This window comes from Scyliorhinus torazame, chromosome 8, assembly GCF_047496885.1.
Source record: "Scyliorhinus torazame isolate Kashiwa2021f chromosome 8, sScyTor2.1, whole genome shotgun sequence".
Lineage (NCBI taxonomy): Eukaryota > Metazoa > Chordata > Chondrichthyes > Carcharhiniformes > Scyliorhinidae > Scyliorhinus > Scyliorhinus torazame.
The window spans coordinates 104,914,051-104,934,979 of NC_092714.1; the positions used below are offsets into that span (position 1 = coordinate 104,914,051).

Below are 20,929 nucleotides of genomic sequence, written 5' to 3' on the forward strand. Positions count from 1 at the left end.
TGGTGGAACAATAGGGTGTCCCTGAATGCAGAACATTTATTGTTAGAGATGTCAGAGCCGAGTTCATCGATGGAGAACATAGTGGAACTTCTCCAAACCTTTGGGCCTTTTTCAGGATATAAATTAAACCCAGAAAAGAGTGAATACTTTGTGGTGTCCTGGCTGAGAGTGGGGTGGGGGTGGGAGAGCTGCCATTCCACAGGACGCAACCCACTTCAGGTATTTGGGTGTGCAGGTTGCGTGGGATGGGGGAGGGGCTCTGTAGGTACAATTTTACTAGCTTGGTGGGGAGGATGAAAGTAGATTTGACATGTTGGGATAGCCTCCCTGTCACTTGCAGGTCGGGTTCATGCGATTAAAATGAATGGTTTGCCACAATTCTTGTTTCTATTTCAGTGCCTGAAGGTCTTTTTGCCGAAGGCTATTTTTAAGGAAGTGTACAAGCTGATCGCCTCATCTATTTGGGGAGGGGCGGTGGGGGGTGGAGGAGGAGTGGCGAGGTTGCAAGGGTTAGGATGGTGGCCCTGCAGAGTGGGCAGGTTGGGCCTCCAACTACGATTGGCTGGCGACTGCCGAAAAGGTGAGTTCGGTTGGAGTGGGTGGAATGGGGTTGGGGGGGGGGGGTGGAGGAGTCACAGTGGGTTAGAATGGAGATGGGTCTGTGCAGGGGGTGAGGGTTGAGGGCGTTGGTCACAGACCAGCTCCTGATGGCCCGGGTAAATACTCTGGGAGTCCGGTGGTGGTGGCAGCACTGAAGATTTGGAGGCAGTTGGGGCAGCACTTTAAGCTAGGGATTGGGCCAGGGGATTAAAAGACCTGTTCCTGGGGGGACAACTGGCGAGGTTTTAAGAGTTGGGGGAGAAATATGGACTGGGGCAAGGGGAAGGGTTTAGGTACCTGCAGCTCCGAGACTTTGCTAGAAAGGAGGTTCAGAGCTTCCCAATAGTGGCGACCCCTCATTATTGGAAGATGCATTGGCGAAAGGGGGAATGGGGAAGGGGATGGTGTCGGCGATCTGCGGGAGGATTTTGGGGAAGATGGGGTGTCCACGGAGGGGATCAAAGGCAAGTGGGAGGAGAGTTGGAGGAGGTTATGGAAGACTGTTTGTGGCGTGATTTGCTCCGGAGGGTGAATGCCTCAACCTCATGCGCACGGTTGGGGCTGATACAGCTGAAGGTTGTGTATAGGGCGCACCTCCCGAGGGCGAGGATGAGCCGACTCTTTGAGGGAGTGGAGGATGTATGTGAGCACTGTGGGAGGAGCCCTGCAAACCATGTTAAAATGGTTTGGTCTTGTCCGAAGCTGACAAAGTCTTGGAGCAAAGTTTTCAGTGTCATCTCAAGGGTAATGCACGTGAACTTGGAACCAGGGCCCCGAGAAGCCATTTTTGGGGTGTTGGACCGGCCCAGGCTGCAGGTGGGTACGGGGGCTGATGTTCTAGCCTTCGCCTCGCTGATTGCCCAGAGGCGGGTCCTGTTGGGATGGAGGTCAGTTTTCTCCACCCTATGCCTCGGCTTGGCGGGGGGGGGGGGGGCGGAATCTACTGGAATTTCACTCTCGAGAAGGTGAAGTTTGAACTGAAGGGGATGAAGGAAAGGTTCTACAATTCATGGGGACTGTTTATTATGCACTTTTGAGAATTAGTTCCCATCGAACATTTGGGAGATGGAAAGGGGGGTGGGGTTGTTTACTCTGCTTTCTGTTTGACTGTTATTTTTTTACTTAGAATGACGCCTGGATGTGTCTTGTTTGGGTCTTTCAGTAACTGTACTGATTATTGTTCTGACATTCAGGTTTTATGTCCATTCTTTACTCTTCAGCTGATAAGTTGAGGATGACACACACGGTCAAGCTAGCAGCTATATCCTTCAGGACTCAGCAAGCATTTTTGTGCTACCAAGTTATTCTCAGTAATGGACATTGAAGTCCCAAGCCTAAAGAACATTCTATGCCATAGCCACCTTCAGTGCTTCTTCCAATTGATAATCTCCAGTACCAATGGAGAGGTACTGATTCACCAGCTGAGGGGGAGAGGGGGCTTGTAGGTGGCAACCAGGAGTGCCTAATTTGACCTGATGCCATGAAACTTCATGGGTTCTAGGTTGAGGACTCCCTCCTGACTGTATACATTGTCCTGTCACCTCTGATGCGTCTATTCTGCCAGTGGATGATGACTGTGGTGCCTGGGACATTGTCTGCAAGGTATGATCCCATGAGTATGATTCTGTTAGGTTGCTGCTGGACTAGTCTCTGGAACAGTTCTCCCAAATTTGGCACAAGCCCCAGATGCTACTAAGGAGAACTTTGCAGGATCAACAGGGTTCGCTGTGCCGTTATTATTACCAGTGCCTTGGTTAATGCCAGTTGGTCTGTCCAGTTTCATTCCTTTTTGACTTTTTTGTAGTAGATTTATACAACTGATGGCTTGCTAGGCCATTTCGGAGGGCATTAAGGAGTCAACTACATTGCTGCTTATCTGGAATCACATCTAGACCGGATCAGGTAAAGTTGCAGATGTATTTTTACAACAATTGATGATATTTTTATATCACCAACATGGCTCTTAATTCCTCATTTAGTGATCAAATTCAAATTTCACCAACTGTCATGGTGGGGTCTGAAGCCATATCTCCAGAGCAATCTGGGTTACAAGTCTCGTGACATTACCACTGTGTCACGGTCTCCCCATCAATATTAGATCTCCAACACATGCAAAATTCCCAACACCCACTTAATGAAATTAGCATTTGATTTTGATTATCAAAGGCATCTGGTTATCAGATGCTACAATCATATGATACCCTTCAAGTCACTATTCAACTGGCAATGTCAGTGAAAACCAGCACAGTCTGATGCATAGGTTTCTCCCCAATGTATCTTATATCTGAATGCATATCTTTATCAGTTTATTTTTAGTCGATTTCGGCGGGAGAACAGCTGGTGAGTCAGTTTCAGCGGGAGCAGTGCGGAAGTGGCTGCTGGGAGGCAAGTCTGTCCTTTAAAAGCACCTGTCTTTGCAGGGGCAGGCCAGTCGATTTCGGCGGGAGAACAGCTGGTGAGTCAGTTTCAGCGGGAGCAGTGCGGAAGTGGCTGCTGGGAGGTAAGTCTGTCCTTTAAAAGCACTTGTCTTTGCAGGGGCAGGCCAGTCGATTTCGGCGGGAGAACAGCTGGTGAGTCAGTTTCAGCGGGAGCAGTGCGGAAGTGGCTGCTGGGAGGTAAGTCTGTCCTTTAAAAGCACTTGCATTTGCAGGGGCAGACCAGTCGATTTCGGCGGGAGAACAGCTGGTGAGTCAGTTTCAGCGGGAGCAGTGCGGAAGTGGCTGCTGGGAGGTAAGTCTGTCCTTTAAAAGCACTTGTCTTTGCAGGGGCAGGCCAGTCGATTTCGGCGGGAGAACAGCTGGTGAGTCAGTTTCAGTGGGAGCAGTGCGGAAGTGGCTGCTGGGAGGTAAGTCTGTCCTTTAAAAGCACTTGTCTTTGCAGGGGCAGGCCAGTCGATTTCGGCGGGAGAACAGCTGGTGAGTCAGTTTCAGCGGGAGCAGTGCGGAAGTGGCTGCTGGGAGGCAAGTCTGTCCTTTAAAAGCACCTGTCTTTGCAGGGGCAGGCCAGTCGATTTCGGCGGGAGAACAGCTGGTGAGTCAGTTTCAGCGGGAGCAGTGCGGAAGTGGCTGCTGGGAGGTAAGTCTGTCCTTTAAAAGCACTTGTCTTTGCAGGGGCAGGCCAGTCGATTTCGGCGGGAGAACAGCTGGTGAGTCAGTTTCAGCGGGAGCAGTGCGGAAGTGGCTGCTGGGAGGCAAGTCTGTCCTTTAAAAGCACTTGTCTTTGCAGGGGCAGGCCAGTCGATTTCGGCGGGAGAACAGCTGGTGAGTCAGTTTCAGCGGGAGCAGTGCGGAAGTGGCTGCTGGGAGGTAAGTCTGTCCTTTAAAAGCACTTGTCTTTGCAGGGGCAGGCCAGTCGATTTCGGCGGGAGTGGAGCTGGCTGGTTAGTCAATTTCAGCAGGAGCTGAAATTTTTTTTTTTTTAAATTAGTGTTTTAGGCGGGAACAGGAAGTCGACCCGCGGACGTCTGGGAAGACCCTCACCAATAAATTCTGGTGGAGAGGAAACCCGAGACACTACACGTGTAGTGTCTCCCACCCGCCCTCCTCCTCTAACCTAATAATAAAACCCATTGGTCTGAGATAAGTACCATATTTTATTATATTATTATTTTTTATAAAAAATTTAATTTAGTTGTCAGCCAGATCTTGGTAGAAAGTTAGAGGAATGGCAGGGAAGGGAGTGCAATGTTCCTCCTGCAGGATGTTTGAGGTGAGGGATGCCGTTAGTGTCCCTGCTGATTTTACCTGCAGGAAGTGCTGCCATCTCCAGCTCCTCCAAGACCGAGTTAGGGAACTGGAGCTGGAGTTGGAAGAACTTCGGATCATTCGGGAGGCAGAAGGGGTCATAGATAGCAGCTTCAGGGAATTAGTTACACCAAAGTTTGGAGATAGGTGGGTAACTGTAAGAGGGACTGGGAAAAAGCAGTCAGTGCAGGGATCCCCTGCGGTCGTTCCCCTGAGAAACAAGTATACCGCTTTGGATACTTGTGGGGGGGGGGACTTACCAGGGGTAAGCCATGGGGTACGGGCCTCTGGCACGGAGTTTGTCCCTGTTGCTCAGAAGGGAAGGGGGGAGAGGAGCAGAGCATTAGTAATTGGGGACTCTATAGTCAGGGGCACAGATAGGAGATTTTGTGGGAGCGTGAGAGACTCACGTTTGGTATGTTGCCTCCCAGGTGCAAGGGTACGTGATGTCTCGGATCGTGTTTTCCGGGTCCTTAGGGGGGAGGGGAAGCAGCCCCAAGTCGTGGTTCACATTGGCACTAACGACATAGGTAGGAAAGGGGACAAGGATGTCAGGCAGGCGTTCAGGGAGCTAGGATGGAAGCTCAGAACTAGAACAAACAGAGTTGTTATCTCTGGGTTGTTGCCCGTGCCACGTGATAGTGAGATGAGGAATAGGGAGAGAGAGCATTTAAACACGTGGCTACAGGGATGGTGCAGGCGGGAGGGATTCAGATTTCTGGATAACTGGGGCTCTTTCTGGGGAAGGTGGGACCTCTACAGACAGGATGGTCTACATCTGAACCTGCGGGGCACAAATATCCTGGGGGGGAGATTTGTTAGTGCTCTTTGAGGGGGTTTAAACTAATGCAGCAGGGGCATGGGAACCTGGATTGTAGTTTTAGGGTAAGGGAGAATGAGAGTATAGAGGTCAGGAGCACAGATTTGACGTCGCAGGAGGGGGCCAGTATTCAGGTAGGTGGTTTGAAGTGTGTCTACTTCAATGCCAGGAGTATACGAAACAAGGTAGGGGAACTGGCAGCATGGGATGGTACCTGGGACTTCGATGTTGTGGCCATTTCGGAGACATGGATAGAGCAGGGACAGGAATGGATGTTGCAGGTTCCGGGGTTTAGGTGATTTAGTAAGCTCAGAGAAGGCGGCAAAAGAGGGGGAGGTGTGGCGCTGCTAGTCAAGAGCAGTATTACGGTGGCGGAGAGGATGCTAGATGGGGACTCTTCTTCCGAGGTAGTATGGGCTGAAGTTAGAAACAGGAAAGGAGAGGTCACCCTGTTGGGAGTTTTTTATAGGCCTCCTAATAGTTCTAGGGATGTAGAGGAAAGGATGGCGAAGATGATTCTGGATAAGAGCGAAAGTAACAGGGTAGTTATTATGGGAGACTTTAACTTTCCAAATATTGACTGGAAAAGATATAGTTCGAGTACAATAGATGGGTCGTTTTTTGTACAGTGTGTGCAGGAGGGTTTCCTGAAACAATATGTTGACAGGCCAACTAGAGGCGAGGCCACGTTGGATTTGGTTTTGGGTAATGAACGAGGCCAGGTGTTGGATTTGGAGGTAGGAGAGCACTTTGGGGACAGTGACCACAATTCGGTGACGTTTACGTTAATGATGGAAAGGGATAATTATACACCGCAGGGCAAGAGTTATAGCTGGGGGAAGGGCAATTATGATGCCATTAGACGTGACTTGGGGGGGATAAGGTGGAGAAGTAGGCTGCAAGTTTTGGGCACACTGGATAAGTGGGGCTTGTTCAAGGATCAGCTACTGCGTGTTCTTGATAAGTATGTACCGGTCAGGCAGGGAGGAAGGCGTCAAGCGAGGGAACCGTGGTTTACCAAGGAAGTGGAATCTCTTGTTAAGAGGAAGAAGGAGGCCTATGTGAAGATGAGGTGTGAAGTTTCAGTTGGGGCGATGGATAGTTACAAGGTAGCGAGGAAGGATCTAAAGAGAGAGCTAAGACGAGCAAGGAGGGGACATGAGAAGTATTTGGCAGGAAGGATCAAGGAAAACTCATAAGCTTTCTATAGGTATGTCAGGAATAAGCGAATGACTAGGGAAAGAGTAGGACCAGTCAAGGACAGGGATGGGAAATTGTGTGTGGAGTCTGAAGAGATAGGCGAGATACTAAATGAATATTTTTCGTCAGTATTCACTCAGGAAAAACATAATGTTGTGGAGGAGAATGCTGAGCCCCAGGCTAATAGAATAGATGGCATTGAGGTACGTAGGGGAGAGGTGTTGGCAATTCTGGACTAGCTGAAAATAGATAAGTCCCCGGGACCTGATGGGATTTATCCTAGGATTCTCTGGGAGGCCAGGGAAGAGATTGCTGGACCTTTGGCTTTGATTTTTATGTCATCATTGGCTACAGGAATAGTGCCAGAGGACTGGAGGACAGCAAATGTGGTCCCTTTGTTCAAAAAGGGGAGCAGAGACAACCCCGGCAACTATAGACCGGTGAGCCTCACGTCTGTAGTGGGTAAAGTCTTGGAGGGGATTATAATCAGAGACAAGATTATATAAGAGACAAGATTTATAATCATCGAGATAGGAATAATATGATCAGGGATAGTCAGCATGGCTTTGTGAAGGGTAGGTCATGCCTCACAAACCTTATTGAGTTCTTTGAGAAGGTGACTGAACAGGTAGATGAGGGTAGAGCAGTTGATGTGGTGTATATGGATTTCAGCAAAGCGTTTGATAAGGTTCCCCACGGTAGGCTATTGCAGAAAATACGGAGGCTGGGGATTGAGGGTGAGTTAGAGATGTGGATCAGAAATTGGCTAGCTGAAAGAAGACAGAGGGTGGTGGTTGATGGGAAATGTTCAGAATGGAGTACAGTCACAAGTGGAGTACCACAAGGATCTGTTCTGGGGCCGTTGCTGTTTGTCATTTTTATCAATGACCTAGAGGAAGGCGCAGAAGGGTGGGTGAGTAAATTTGCAGACGATACTAAAGTCGGTGGTGTTGTCGATAGTGTGGAAGGATGTAGCAGGTTACAGAGGGATATAGATAAGCTGCAGAGCTGGGCTGAGAGGTGGCAAATGGAGTTTAATGTAGAGAAGTGTGAGGTGATTCACTTTGGAAGGAACAACAGGAATGCGGAATATTTGGCTAATGGTAAAGTTCTTGAAAGTGTGGATGAGCAGAGGGATCTAGGTGTCCATGTACATAGATCCCTGAAAGTTGCCACCCAGGTTGATAGGGTTGTGAAGAAGGCCTATGGAGTGTTGGCCTTTATTGGTAGAGGGATTGAGTTCCGGAGTCGGGAGGTCATGTTGCAGCTGTACAGAACTCTGGTACGGCCGCATTTGGAGTATTGCGTACAGTTCTGGTCACCGCATTATAGGAAGGACGTGGAGGCTTTGGAGCGGGTGCAGAGGAGATTTACCAGGATGTTGCCTGGTATGGAGGGAAAATCTTATGAGGAAAGGCTGATGGACTTGAGGTTGTTTTCGTTGGAGAGAAGAAGGTTAAGAGGAGACTTAATAGAGGCATACAAAATGATCAGGGGGTTGGATAGGGTGGACAGTGAGAGCCTTCTCCCGTGGATGGAAATGGCTGGCACGAGGGGACATAACTTTAAACTGAGGGGTAATAGATATAGGACAGAGGTCAGAGGTAGGTTCTTTACGTAAAGAGTAGTGAGGCCGTGGAATGCCCTACCTGCTACAGTAGTGAACTCACCAACATTGAGGGCATTTAAAAGTTTATTGGATAAACATATGGATGATAATGGCATAGTGTAGGTTAGATGGCTTTTGTTTCGGTGCAACATCGTGGGCCGAAGGGCCTGTACTGCGCTGTATTGTTCTATGTTCTATGTTTGTCATATCATTTTAACAAGGACTTTACCATGGTGTTAAGCATCATTTATACATCTTGAACATAAAATTCTGCTCTTAATTTGTTACTGATGCATGTAACTCGGAAATCAAAAATAAAACCAAAGATAGAAATGGACACAGGCACACTCAAAGATGAATCACGGATATACAGCAAACAAAAACAGTAAGTGCTGGACAATCTCAGCAAGTCTGACAGCGTCTGTGGAGAGAGCAGAATTAACTTTTCGAGTCTGGATAACTCTTTGTCAAAGCTCTGACAAAGAGTCATTTGAAACTCGCTATGTTAGCTCCATTCTCTCTCCCCAGATGATGTCAGACATGCTGAGATTATCCAGCGTTTTCTGTTTTTGTTTCAGATTCCACATCCGCAGTAATTTGCTTTTATCACAGATATGTAACGAATTCTTTGCCATAATTTTAAATCATAGATTATCATATATTATCATAGAATTTAAGTGCAGAAGGATGCCATTCGGCCCATCGAGTCTGCACCGGCTCTTGGAAAGAGCACCCCACCCAAGGTCAACACCTCCACCCTATCCCCATAACCCAGTAACCCCACCCAACACTAAGGGCAATTTTGGGCACTAAGGTCAATTTATCATGGCCAATCCACCTAACCTGCATATCTTTGGACTGTGGGAGGAAACCGGAGCACCCGGAGGAAACCCACGCACACACGGGGAGGATGTGCAGACTCCGCACAGACAGTGGCCCAAGCTGGAATCGAACCTGGGACCCTGGAGCTGTGAAGCAATTGTGCTATCCACAATGCTACCGTGCTGCCTAAATGTTCAGTTTCAAAAAGCTGAATCTAAAATAATATTGGTTTCACAGTAGACCTAGTAGAGGATGATCCAATTTAGACTCCTCTTGTTAATGACAGAGTAAACTTTATCTAGAAACAGATTAGCTCAAAGAAACAAGCATAATCTGTGCCTTCGATTGCAAGGACCATCGAGAGTATTCTATATTTATAATGATTATACTAAAGATATCACCACGAATAACTTGCGACCTGTCGATTACTAGTTTAAGATCACCTCAACTCACTGCCTCCCTTTAGTCAGCTATTGAGATATATATATCTCATGAGCAAGTTGTGAATTCGAACTAAGTTTGAAAAGTGGAAGTAGCAACAATACGCGACCCTCTTTATTATAATTTGAAAGGGATATTTTTCTTCTCATATTTTGTGCTATAAAACCTAAATTTGTATGCTGGAAGCAACCAGGAAATTAAGCTGCAAAGAGAAAATTGCATTTTTCCAGAGATCTTTTTGTACAAAAGGTATGTGAAAAGTCTATCGTCCATATGTTTATTTAACAATGCAACAATATGAAATAGATAAATGGATTTAAGTGCTTAAAGTAGTCTTCAAAGAGGAAAAAAAGTCAGTCCAATCTGATACCCATGATTAAAATGACATTAAATATTGATAATGTTCTTTTAAACAATGCAGAATACTATCGTTGGTCAATTCAGCAGCAAATTTGTGGCATAGTGACAAAAATCAATAAACGTGGAAGTGCAATGCATACAGTGTGAACTGATTATATCCCTTGGTGCTTGCAATTCAACAAAACTAATGGATAAAAGTAATTAGTAAAGCCTTAGCCCACAATAGCATACAAAAGCTCACAACAGTCCTCAAAGCATACATCATAAATCATTCACGTCTACAACTGGTACATGCAGACTTTTGTTAGTTTCTAATAATAAGAGCAGCAAGTCGATCCATTCAGTCTAACTCACAAATACTCGCTGAATGAAATTAGAAGAACAAGCAAGGTGAGAAGATCATGCAGTGATGACAGACCTTTGCATCGAGGTCCATTTTTTGGTCAGAAGACATAACGTAAGCAGCTTGTGTGTAGGCATAGCTTTTGTAGCGTTTAGAAGGTGAAGGAGTGCGTACATGGACTGTGATCTAAAAGAGGGAAATTGGGAAAAGCATACAAATATTGTGGAAAGGGTGTCAAGCAAGTAGAAAAATATGAACAACAAACATAAACCGAGTGAAGAATTCTCAGCAACACCACAAGAAATCTACACAATAATACTGCTCACTCCAATGGCTATTTTTATTGGAGGAAGATACAGAAGTACGAAAACAAATGAAAGCAGGAATTGAAAGCTCCTCCATCACTAAAATCAAAAGCAGCTGAGACAATTCCCATGAGAAGCAATTCCTTTGAGAAGAATCAAATGTCAACTTGCCTTTAAGCCAAACATATTAGCTTTTCACTAGCTGAGGTAGAAAACCTAATTTCTGTATGGCACTCCAATCAGCAACCTTGTAGAAAGTCTTCATGTTAGTGGATCATGGGGTTAGTGGGACAATGTTGAACCTCCCAGGTTATTCCGAAAACTGAAATTATATCTCACAGGCTCATAACTTCTGGGTTTCCCAGTGGCGCATTTAGGGGTACCCAATGATGCGCTGGGGAATCCCTCGAAGAAGTTCCCATGTAACGGTTTCGCGACAATTGCCCAGAAGTGCGAACTTCTGTGGGAACCATAGAATCCCTACAGTAGAGAAGGGGCAATTTAACCCATCGAGTCTGCATTCACCCTCTGAAAGAGCACCCCATCTAGGTCCACTCTCCTGCCGCATCCCCGTAACCCCACCTAACCTGCACATCTTTGGACACTAAGGGGCAATTTTAGCATGGCCAATCAACCTAACCTGGATATCATTGGGCAGTAGGAGGAAAACGGAGCACCCGCAGCAAACCCATGCAGACATGGGGAGAATGTGCAAACTCCACAGTCAGCCAAAGTTGGAATTGAAGACAAGTCCCTGCCGCTGTGAGGCAGCAGTGCTAACCACTGTGCCAACATCCCAAGACCCAACAGAAGCAATTTAAATCGCTCATTCAGATGGTTCTGCCAGTTTTACCCTAATGGTTATTCTGAAAGAGTTAGAAGGAACAAATCACTTCAAACTCCAGTGTAACTATTTAAAAAACCCAGACCCAGCCTTGAACTGGACACCCTGCACGCACTTGACTCTCCCAGCGGGCCCACCACATCCACACACTGTCCCCCGCCTTCCCAATTCTCACCATCGCCTTCCCAATCCTCACCCGCATCTCCCACCCTTACCTCCCCCACCCCCTAACTACGCCTCCCGGTGCAACCGGATCCAACCCCCCCCTTTCCCTGCCCAACCCCTTCGCAATCCCCCACCCCCACCCCCCCCGTCCCCCACCTCCCAGTCAACTCCTAGAGCGACCTGGTCAGTCCAAACCCTCCCAGTCTGACCCGACAACACACCTACACACCTCCCCCGTTCGGCAATTAGTGTTGTAAAATGGGGGTGTATCATCTCTCTGCAGCAAAGAAGCCATGGGTGCACTTCGCTGCTGCTGACTCACCCAACCTAAGTGCACAAGGTTGGGCGAAACATGAGCTTTGCAATTACAGCTTGGGTAAGTCTGTCAAGAGTGGCAATCCACCAGAGGTTGCCACGCTGAGTAAGTCATGGGTGGATGAAGTCTTAAACAATCAAAAAACTCAAACATAATCATTTCACAGAACGAAATCACCGGCATATGAGAATGGTTATGATAGGAGTTAACAGAAACTTGAAACTCAAGTTCTTGTATGCAGTTTTTGAAAATTTATTATTGATCATTTGCCGAGAGAAGTTTTTGCAGTTGTGGTAAAAAGACAAACAAGACAAATGGGGGGATTTCCCAGTCACGTTGATTTCAACGGCATTTTGCATGGCTCACCCATCCTGCCATTGGGGTCGCCTTTGGCAGGATTGGAAGAAACCACTAATATTAATAATCTTTATTGTCACAAGTAGGCTTACAATAACACTAAGTTAGTGTTAAAGGTACATTAACACGAAGTTAAAGTTAATTACATTAAGTTACTGTGAAAGGCCCCTTGTCGCCACATTCCAGCGCCTGTTCGGGTACACAGAGGGAGAATTCAGAATGTCCAAACTATCTAAAAGCACATCTTTCGGGACTTGGGGGAGGAAACCGGAGCACCCGGAGGAAACCCATGCAGACACGGGGAGAACGTGCAGACTCTGCACAGACAGTGAGCCAAGCCGGGAATCGGTCATGGGACCCTGGCACTGTGAAGCCATCGTGCTAACCACTATGCTACCATGTTGCCCACTAGCGGGAACGGCTCGAAAATTCTGCCCATAATCTAGTTAGTCAGCTGACCTGGCCAATAATTTCTTCTCAACCAAAAGCTGGAGAAGAAAAACGAAGGATGCGATTCTCCGGAAAGGTTTCTGTGGTAGTGAGCAGGAACTGCCGTGAGCTTCCTAGCGCCCGGCCAGTGAGGCCGGCAACTCTATTCAACATTAACTGGTTGACTTAATGAGGCCTCTCGCCACAAATGAAGGCTCATCAGCTGATTAGCCAGCACCACGTTCGCCAGCATCCCCGGTAACAAGGTCAAGCATCACTTAAGCTGCACATGCTCAGCCAACCACAGCCAGCTCGCAACAATGGCGATGAGGACACCGGCCCATGATTCGGTGATGCAGATCTGGGGAGGCTCCTATATGCAGTGGAGGCCAGGAGGGATGTCCTTTACCCCCCGAGGGTCTTGGAGGGTCAGCCATAGGGCAGCCAGTGCTGCCTGGGACGAGGTAGCAGTGGCTCTGAGCGCCGGGAGTGGGACCTGGAGGACTGGCCTCCAGTGCTGGAAAAGCACTGCACAGGGCAGCACATGAGTAAATACCAAAGTCCACTTCCCGCCCCCCCCCCCCCCACCGAGATATTTCTGCCCCCTCGTGAGCGTCCACTCCCCAACCCTCCAAGTGACCCCTAACCCTCCCTCCACTCCCCTCTCCCTTCAACTCCCCCTAAATCTTCCTGCACACCCCAGTCCCCAACCACAGTGAACCACTCATGTGGCTAATGATGTCCTCTCTCTGTCTCCTTGGGAAAAGCTCTCCCACAATCGCCAGGAGGGCCCAGACTGGCAGTGGTGTGCCGTACATACGAATCCTCACCACCTTCGAGGAGCATGCCGTGGAGGTGATGGGATGGCCGAGGCCAGAGTGGTAACCAATGCGGAGGCTGGCGGATGCCACTGAGGTGAGGAGCCACGGCGCCTCAGCCAAAGGACCTGTCAAACATAAGTTGTTATTGCCTTCCTGACGTACCCATCCCTCCCACTGACCACGTGTCCATTCTCCGGCAGGTCCTCCAGCCAATGGCACCAGTCCATCCTGGAAGGCCTCCCAAGAGAACACCTCAGAGGAGAGTTCTGAGGAAGACACGATTGAGGCATCACAGCCTTATCCCCACCCTCCACCAGCGCAGATACACGCATCTCGGTGGGAAATGTTAATGGTCAGGCGTATGGGGTACAATCTGATGAGCACCACACTGCTGCTGATGCACATCAAGTGGAGGAAGGAATCCCCAGGCATGACAGCAGTCGGGGGCCTGTTAGATCCCAGGACCCAGTTGGGTCCCAGCCTGCTGCTGATCCTGTGGAAAAGGTCATCTCGGAGCTATTGGAGATATTAGGGAGCGGCCAGGTTTTCAGAGGGAGATGTCAGCGACACTCCAGCAGGGCCATAGCCATTTGGAGGAGTCCCAGAAGCTGCGAGCGTAAGAGATATTTCCGGCAATCTATGGCACCGAGGCCAACACTGTTAGGATGGCGACCGCAGTGGAGATTCTTATGCACGGCGTCGGCACCATAAACAAAGGTGTCCAAGGTGTCGAGCAGTCAGTGACGGCCATGGCTGAGTGTCTCGGCAGAATGTCTGACTTGTTGGGTGATGTCACCCAGTACCAGGCTGACTTTGATGATGTTCTGCAGGACATGCCCTGCTCTCAGGTGGGAATGGCCTAGGGGTTACGGAGCTTGTCCCAGTTGCAGGTGGGTATTGCCGAGGCGCTGCATAGCATGTCCCAGTCACTGAGGAGCATCGCCAAGAGCATCCACACGGTGGTGCAGACTATGGAGAACCGCAAGGGCTGGCAGAGCCAGATGATGCAGGGACAGCAGGGCTCAAACCAGCTGCCCTTCCATCCCAAGGTGTACCCCAGGACCCAATGGGCACCAACCGGGAGGAGGGGGTGCCGGGTGCCAACATGGACCCGTCCCATGGAGTGGCGACGGTGGCCACCAGTTCCCACGAGTTACACCCCTCTGATGAGGTCGCATCTCACAGTCAGCACCCAGAACATGTGCCACCAACAAGTGAGCTGGGGGCCAACAGGCCCAGAGAACGCCCGCCAGAGGCATCGAAGGCCACAGACAAGGTAAGCAGCTGGCTGGCTCCACCTCTGATACGCATCCTGGGGAAACACCAAGATGTAGTGGTAGAGCTAGGGGGGCCGGGAAGGTACAGTGTGAGAGAGGGGGGGGGGGGGGAGGGTAGCACCATCAGGAGAGTGGGGAATTGTTACACACAATAAACACTGTTGTACACAACTGGAATGATGCGTCTGTCACTTTCTTCCACAATGCGGGCCAACCTCCGAACCTTTGGCCCTTTTCTCCAGGCATCTCCCCCTCCCCGTGGTACTCACCCACCCTCCAGCCATGGACATGTCCCCGGAGTTGTGTCCCATCTCCTGGATGATCAGATGTTGGCTGCTGCATGTATTGTGTTGCTTCCCACAGTATACAGGCACAGTGTCCAGGCATCAAGGTGTGATTGGGATGCTGGGCAATGGGTCCCACATGCTACATGGCCTGCCACCCACAGGAATCCACTTGGGTTGTGTGAAGTGCTCACTCCACCAAGAATGTCAATTCACGATTAGCAATAGCCTTCAGCCGCACAGCCGGAGGATTCGGCAGTCTATGGGGGTTATGGGTGATGCAGCGCATGGTTGCCTCCCCCAGTGCCTCCCATCCATCATCCCATGGTGGCCCACCTCTGAAGAGGGGTCCGCCAACCTCAACGGATGGTCCCCAACTCCTCCGAACACTGGGGTGGCAAGCCCATCATCCCCGGGCTCTTTGTCTTTGAGTAAAGATGGCTACTTACCTCGCCAGAGAAGCCCTTCTGCCAGGTTCACACTTTTCAAAAGGAGTACTAATCGCGCCAGCGTGACCACTTGCTGGGGAGGCCGCTGAATGATGGGAGGCCATTGAATATAGGGTTGCTCCAGTTAATTGTATGAAAATAGGGCTTAAATGATGATAATTGGGTTCTGGTCACGCTACGGCGAGATCCCGATTTCGCCCACAGGTGCCGGCCGGCTGCATAGCGAGCTGATTGGTGCTCGGCGCAGTTCTTGTTTTTGGCTTTTCCCGCTATTCACCTGCATTTTGGTCAAGTGAGAGTGCAACGAGACGGGAGAATCACACCCGAAGTACATGCTGCCACAATGGCCTACATTCCAACAACAATTAAACTTCTGGAATATTTCATTGGCAAGAACATGCTCGGAAGAAACAATGGATATGAAATATCTTTGAAAAATGCAAGCTCTTTTCCTATATTAGAGTATTTTTTAGTACTAAATGAATCACATATCTCTTAAAAAAATATTTGTATTCAAATTTTCAATATTTTAACATTTTTACAAAGGACTCAAACCCAGCACAAATACCCACCCCCCCAAAAGAAAACTGTCCCCGCACCCCTTGACGGTAACCAGATCCCCAAAGTGTAAAATAAACAAACCCCATCTTTTGTGGAACCCCTTGTCTTCCCTACTCAGACAAACTTAACCTTCTCCAAGTATAGGAACTCTATTAGATCACCCAGCCATGCCAGGGCACAGTGGGGAGAAGGTGACCTCTACCCCAACAGGACCCACCTGCAAGCGTTCAACGAGGCGAAGGCGAAGACATCTGCCCCCACACCCATCTGCAACTCTGGCAGGTCTGACACCCCGAATATGGCCACCAGGGGACCCGGCTCCAAATCTATGTGTAGGACCTCTGACATGGTGTTATAAAACAACCCAAAACTTTCTCAAACTTCAGGCAGGACCAGACCACATGAGCATGATTCGTTGGGCCTCTCCCATACTGTTCGCAGCTATCCTCCACCCCCTCAAACAGCTCATTCTCCCCTTTGTTAAGTGTGCACTGTGCATCAGTTTTAATTGAATCAACCCCAGCCTCAAGCACGATATTGAGGCATTAACCCTCCGCAGCACCTCGCACTATAAACTCTCCTCCAATGTCATCCCCAGCTCCTCTTCCCACTTGGTCTTAATCCCTTCCATGGAGACCTTATCCTCCTCCATGATCCTATCGTAAATCGGCGAAACAACCCCACCCTCCAGCCTCATCACCAGCAACGTAGAGGATGGTGCCACCGGAAAATTCGGGAAGACATATCTCGCAAATTTCCGCACCTGCATGTATCTGAAGCCCCCCTCATGCTGGAGCCCAAACCTCTCCAACTCCTCCAAGCTTGTGAACTGCCTCTCCAAAAACAAATCCTTCATCTCCTTCACCCCTCTCTCCTCCCATCCCCAGAACGTTGCATCCATCCTCCCTGGCTCAAACCCATGGTTCCCTCTTATCGGCATCACCCTCGAGCCTGCCCTTAATTTGAAGTGCCGCCGGAATTGCCTCCAAATCTTCAGCGTGGCTACCACCATAGGACTTCCCGAATACTTTCCTGGGGCAAACAATAGTGGCACCGTTGCTCGTACTCACAACCCCGACCCCTGACAGGAACCCACCCCCATCCGCACCCATAAGGCCTCCATCTCCCTACTTTATCCCTGCAGCTTCTCCTCATTAATCACATATATCTTAACTGTTTATCGGCACCTGATATATTTAATAAATCTCTTCAGATTAAGATTATTCCGGACAGAGTGGCATTCCACCATGGAAGCTAAAATGTACTGTATCAAAGAGCAGCTAACTAAGACCTTTACCACTATATTTTCAAGTTTTGGCATACTGGGAGCAAAGGCATCAAGCAGAGGTCAGGTACTTTCATATAGAACAAAGGAACCTGGTCAAGAATTAACTCTAGTCCAATCTTTAGCACATCCTAATGACCCATGTTGTGCACTGCAACAGTGCTGGATGCCTAGATGGAGGAGCTCACCACCTGCTCTCCTCTTGACTGCTTTTATGTGTAACTGCAAGACACTGGCGAAGGGAAAATAAGAATGGAATTATCATCAAATGAATCTCATGAGTCTCTGTACCAGTCAATGTGCCATAAATTATTTTAGTCTATTCAGAAATATTACACATTAATTTCATCAGCCTCCTTGCCGTTCGTAATGGAGCTCCAATCTCAACCTAAGACGTTTATTTTGGAATGTTCAACACAACTCTCACTAACAACTATAATTTCTCTTTTTTTAAGTAGATTAAATACTAATTTCCTTATTACTAGTTTTGGCATGCTAACAAAATCACAGGAACTTGTCATTTTGAAGTGGGCACTTCCAGATGATGATGTTCATGGGAAGGGAAAAAGGTAATCATACTGCACCTGCAATGGTGATCATTGAACACATCTCAAGTTGCTAACGAGTCACTTAACAAGCGTAAATGACAAAATGATTGTCCATCCTGATATGGAGAGTGCAATATTGGTGTGAAATGGCTCATCATCACTTCCGCAAAGCATATTTTTACCATTTTTTAAAGAAAATATTTTATTGAGGCATTTACAATTTTAACAATTTTAAACATCAAATTTCAACAAAATCACAATAATTTACCCAACAAACGCCCCCCCCCTCGGGCCAGCCAACATGCCTTACACAAACAGTGCCACCTTCCCCAACCACCTCTCATGCCTCCCCTTCCCCCCCCGACAGTTTAATTTTTCTCAAAGAAGTCGATGAACGTCTGCCACCTCCGAGCAAACCCCTGCAACTAACCCTTCTAAGCGAATTTAGTTTTTTCAAGTCTGAGAAACCCTGCCATGTCGCTAACCCACACGCCAGACTTCGGGGGCTCCGGCCCCTCCACCCTAGTAAGATCCGTCTCCGGGCCACCAGGAAGGCAAAGGCAAGGATGTCGGCATCTCCCACCCCCTGGATTCCCGGGTCTTTCGACACACCGAAGATCGCCACCGCTGTGTTGCATTCTCTATTCTGCTTTCCCACAAAGCTTTGTTAACGAACAAAACCATAAATTTTATACACTACTAAGATTCATTCACATTCCGAAAGTAGAAGGTTATTGTACAAAACTATGTTATCTCTGGACTCGGAACCACCCTCACTTTTATTTCAAAGAACAAAGAACAAAGAAATGTACAGCACAGGAACAGGCCCTTCGGCCCTCCAAGCCCGTGCCGACCATGCTGTCCGACTAAACTACAATCTTCTACACTTCCTGGGTCCGTATCCCTCTATTACCATCTTATTCATGTATTTGTCAAGATGCCCCTGAAATGTCACTATCGTCCCTGCTTCCACCACCTCCTCCGGTAGCGAGTTCCAGGCACCCACTACCATCTGTGTAAAAAACTTGCCTCGTACATCTACTCTAAACCTTGCCCCTCTCATCTTAAACCTATGCCCCCTAGTAATTGACCCCTCTACCCTGGGGAAAAGCCTCTGACTATCCACTCGGTCTATGCCCCTCATAATTTTGTAGACCTCTATCAGGTCGCCCCTCAACCTCCGTCGTTCCAGTGAGAACAAACCGAGTTTATTCAATCGCTCCTCATAGCTAATGCCCTCCATACCAGGCAACATTCTGGTAAATCTCTTCTGCACCCTCTCTAAAGCCTCCACATCCTTCTGGTAGTGTGGCGACCAGAATTGAACACTATACTCCAAGTGTGGCCTAACTAAGGTTCTATACAGCTGCAACATGACTTGCCAATTCTTATACTCAATGCCCCGGTCAATGAAGGCAAGCATGCCGTATGCCTTCTTGACTACCTTCTCCACCTATGTTGCCCCTTTCAGTGACCTGAGGACCTGTACACCTAGATCTTTCTGACTTTCAATACTCGAGGGTTCTACCATTCACTGTATATTGCCTACCTGCATTAGACCTTCCAAAATGCATTCCCTCACATTTGTCCGGATTAAACTCCATCTGCCATCTCTCCGCCCCAGTCTCCAAACAATCTAAATCCTGCTGTATCCTCCGACAGTCCTCATCGCTATCCGCAATTCCACTAACCTTTGTGTCGTCTGCAAACTTACTAATCAGACCAGTTACATTTTCCTCCAAATCATTTATATATACTACAAACAGCAAAGGTCCCAGCACTGATCCTTGTGGAACACCACTGGTCACAGCCCTCCAATTAGAAAAGCATCCTTCCATTGCTACTCTCTGCCTTCTATGACCTAGCCAGTTCTGTATCCAACTTGCCAGCTCACCCCTGATCCCGTGTGACTTCACCTTTTGTACTAGTTTACCATGAGGGACCTTGTCAAAGGCCTTACTGAAGTCCATATAGACAACATCCACTGCCCTACCTGCATCAATCATCTTTGTGACCTCCTCGAAAAACTCTATCAAGTTAGTGAGACACGACCTCCCCTTCACAAAACCGTGCTGCCTCTCACTAGTACGTCCATTTGCTTCCAAATGGGAGTAGATCCTGTCTCGAAGAATTCTCTCCAGTAATTTCCTCTGACATGACGTCAGAAAACCCCTGCCAGAAACCCCTCAGCCTCAGACGTGCCCAAAACATATGGACATGATGTGCAGGACCCCCCCCCCCACACACACACACACACTCACCTATCCTCCACCTCCTCAAAGAACCTGCTCATCTGGGCCAGTCATGTGTGCCCTGTGGACCACTTTAAACTGTATCAGGCTGAGCATGGCGCACAACGAGGATGTATTAGCTTTCCTCAGGGCCTCCTCCCATAACCCGGCCTCCAGTTCCCCACCCAGCTCTTCCACTCAGAGCTTTCCGTCTCCTACTCCCGTTCTCGCCACTTCCTTATCCTGTCGCCCCTGGGGCAGCAGGTACGTGGAGGTCGAAAACTGCCTCCGCACAAAATCCCTCACCTGCAGGTACCGGAACCCATTCTCCACGGGCAACTCAAACCCCTCCTCCAGCTCCTCTCGGCTCGGGAAACCCTCATCAATAAAGAGATCCACAAATCTCTCGATCCCTGCCCACGCCCACCCCCGAAACTCCCGTCCCCCGGAGCGAACCAATGATTATCACATATTGGCGCCCACACCGATACCCCCTCTAATCCCATATGCTGCCTTCACTGTCCAGCATATTTTAACCATGAGCTACTATAGTGCATATGCACTAAATCCCTGCTTCAAAGGTGCATATTGCAACTGTATTGATTGATTTGAATAATGAACATTTGTCAAATAACCTAAGTGAATCAGGATTCGGATGAGGCGCTCTCCGCCCCCAACCAGCACCGCCACCCCAATTTCAATTCTCGATCAACATTAATGAAAGAAAAGCCCCATTACCAACAGCATAAAAATATATTAGTCAGGACCATCTCTGAAGTGCACCTGAGAAACAGCAGTCTCCTGCCAACTCTGCTAAAGCCACTGAGAGAGCATCTCACTTAATTGAACAAGTTATTAAACCTTAATTTAAGAAGCACACTGTGGGTTGAGAACTTGGGTAATGAAACAATTCACTACAATATGGGGTTTTGAAATAACCTTTATCACAAATGGGACTTCTGATTAAAATAAATTACAATCTCAGTTTATTTGCCTGCATGAGCAGAGTGTCAGCAAAAGAAGCAGATAGGCAATGGTGTCAGCCTAAGCTCAGTGATAGCACCAAGACCCACTCCAGAGGCCTAAACTCATGATTGAAACTGACATTTCAGTGCAGTG

The 20,929-nt window shown here is 48.4% G+C and overlaps 1 protein-coding gene across 15 annotated transcripts in view; it reads right to left on the reverse strand.

The window, feature by feature from the left end:
* dmd (dystrophin) overlaps window positions 1–20,929 on the reverse strand; it is a 3,042,490-nt gene that overhangs the window by 1,998,375 nt on the left and 1,023,186 nt on the right. For 13 of the 15 annotated variants that reach the window (XM_072513983.1, XM_072513978.1, XM_072513988.1 and 10 more), the window contains one exon: window positions 10,014–10,124. The exons of the other annotated variants lie outside the window; for them this stretch is intronic. In XM_072513983.1, the coding sequence (XP_072370084.1) occupies window positions 10,014–10,124 (111 nt within the window). The remainder of the gene's footprint in view (window positions 1–10,013; window positions 10,125–20,929) is intronic. 15 annotated transcript variants of the gene reach the window in all.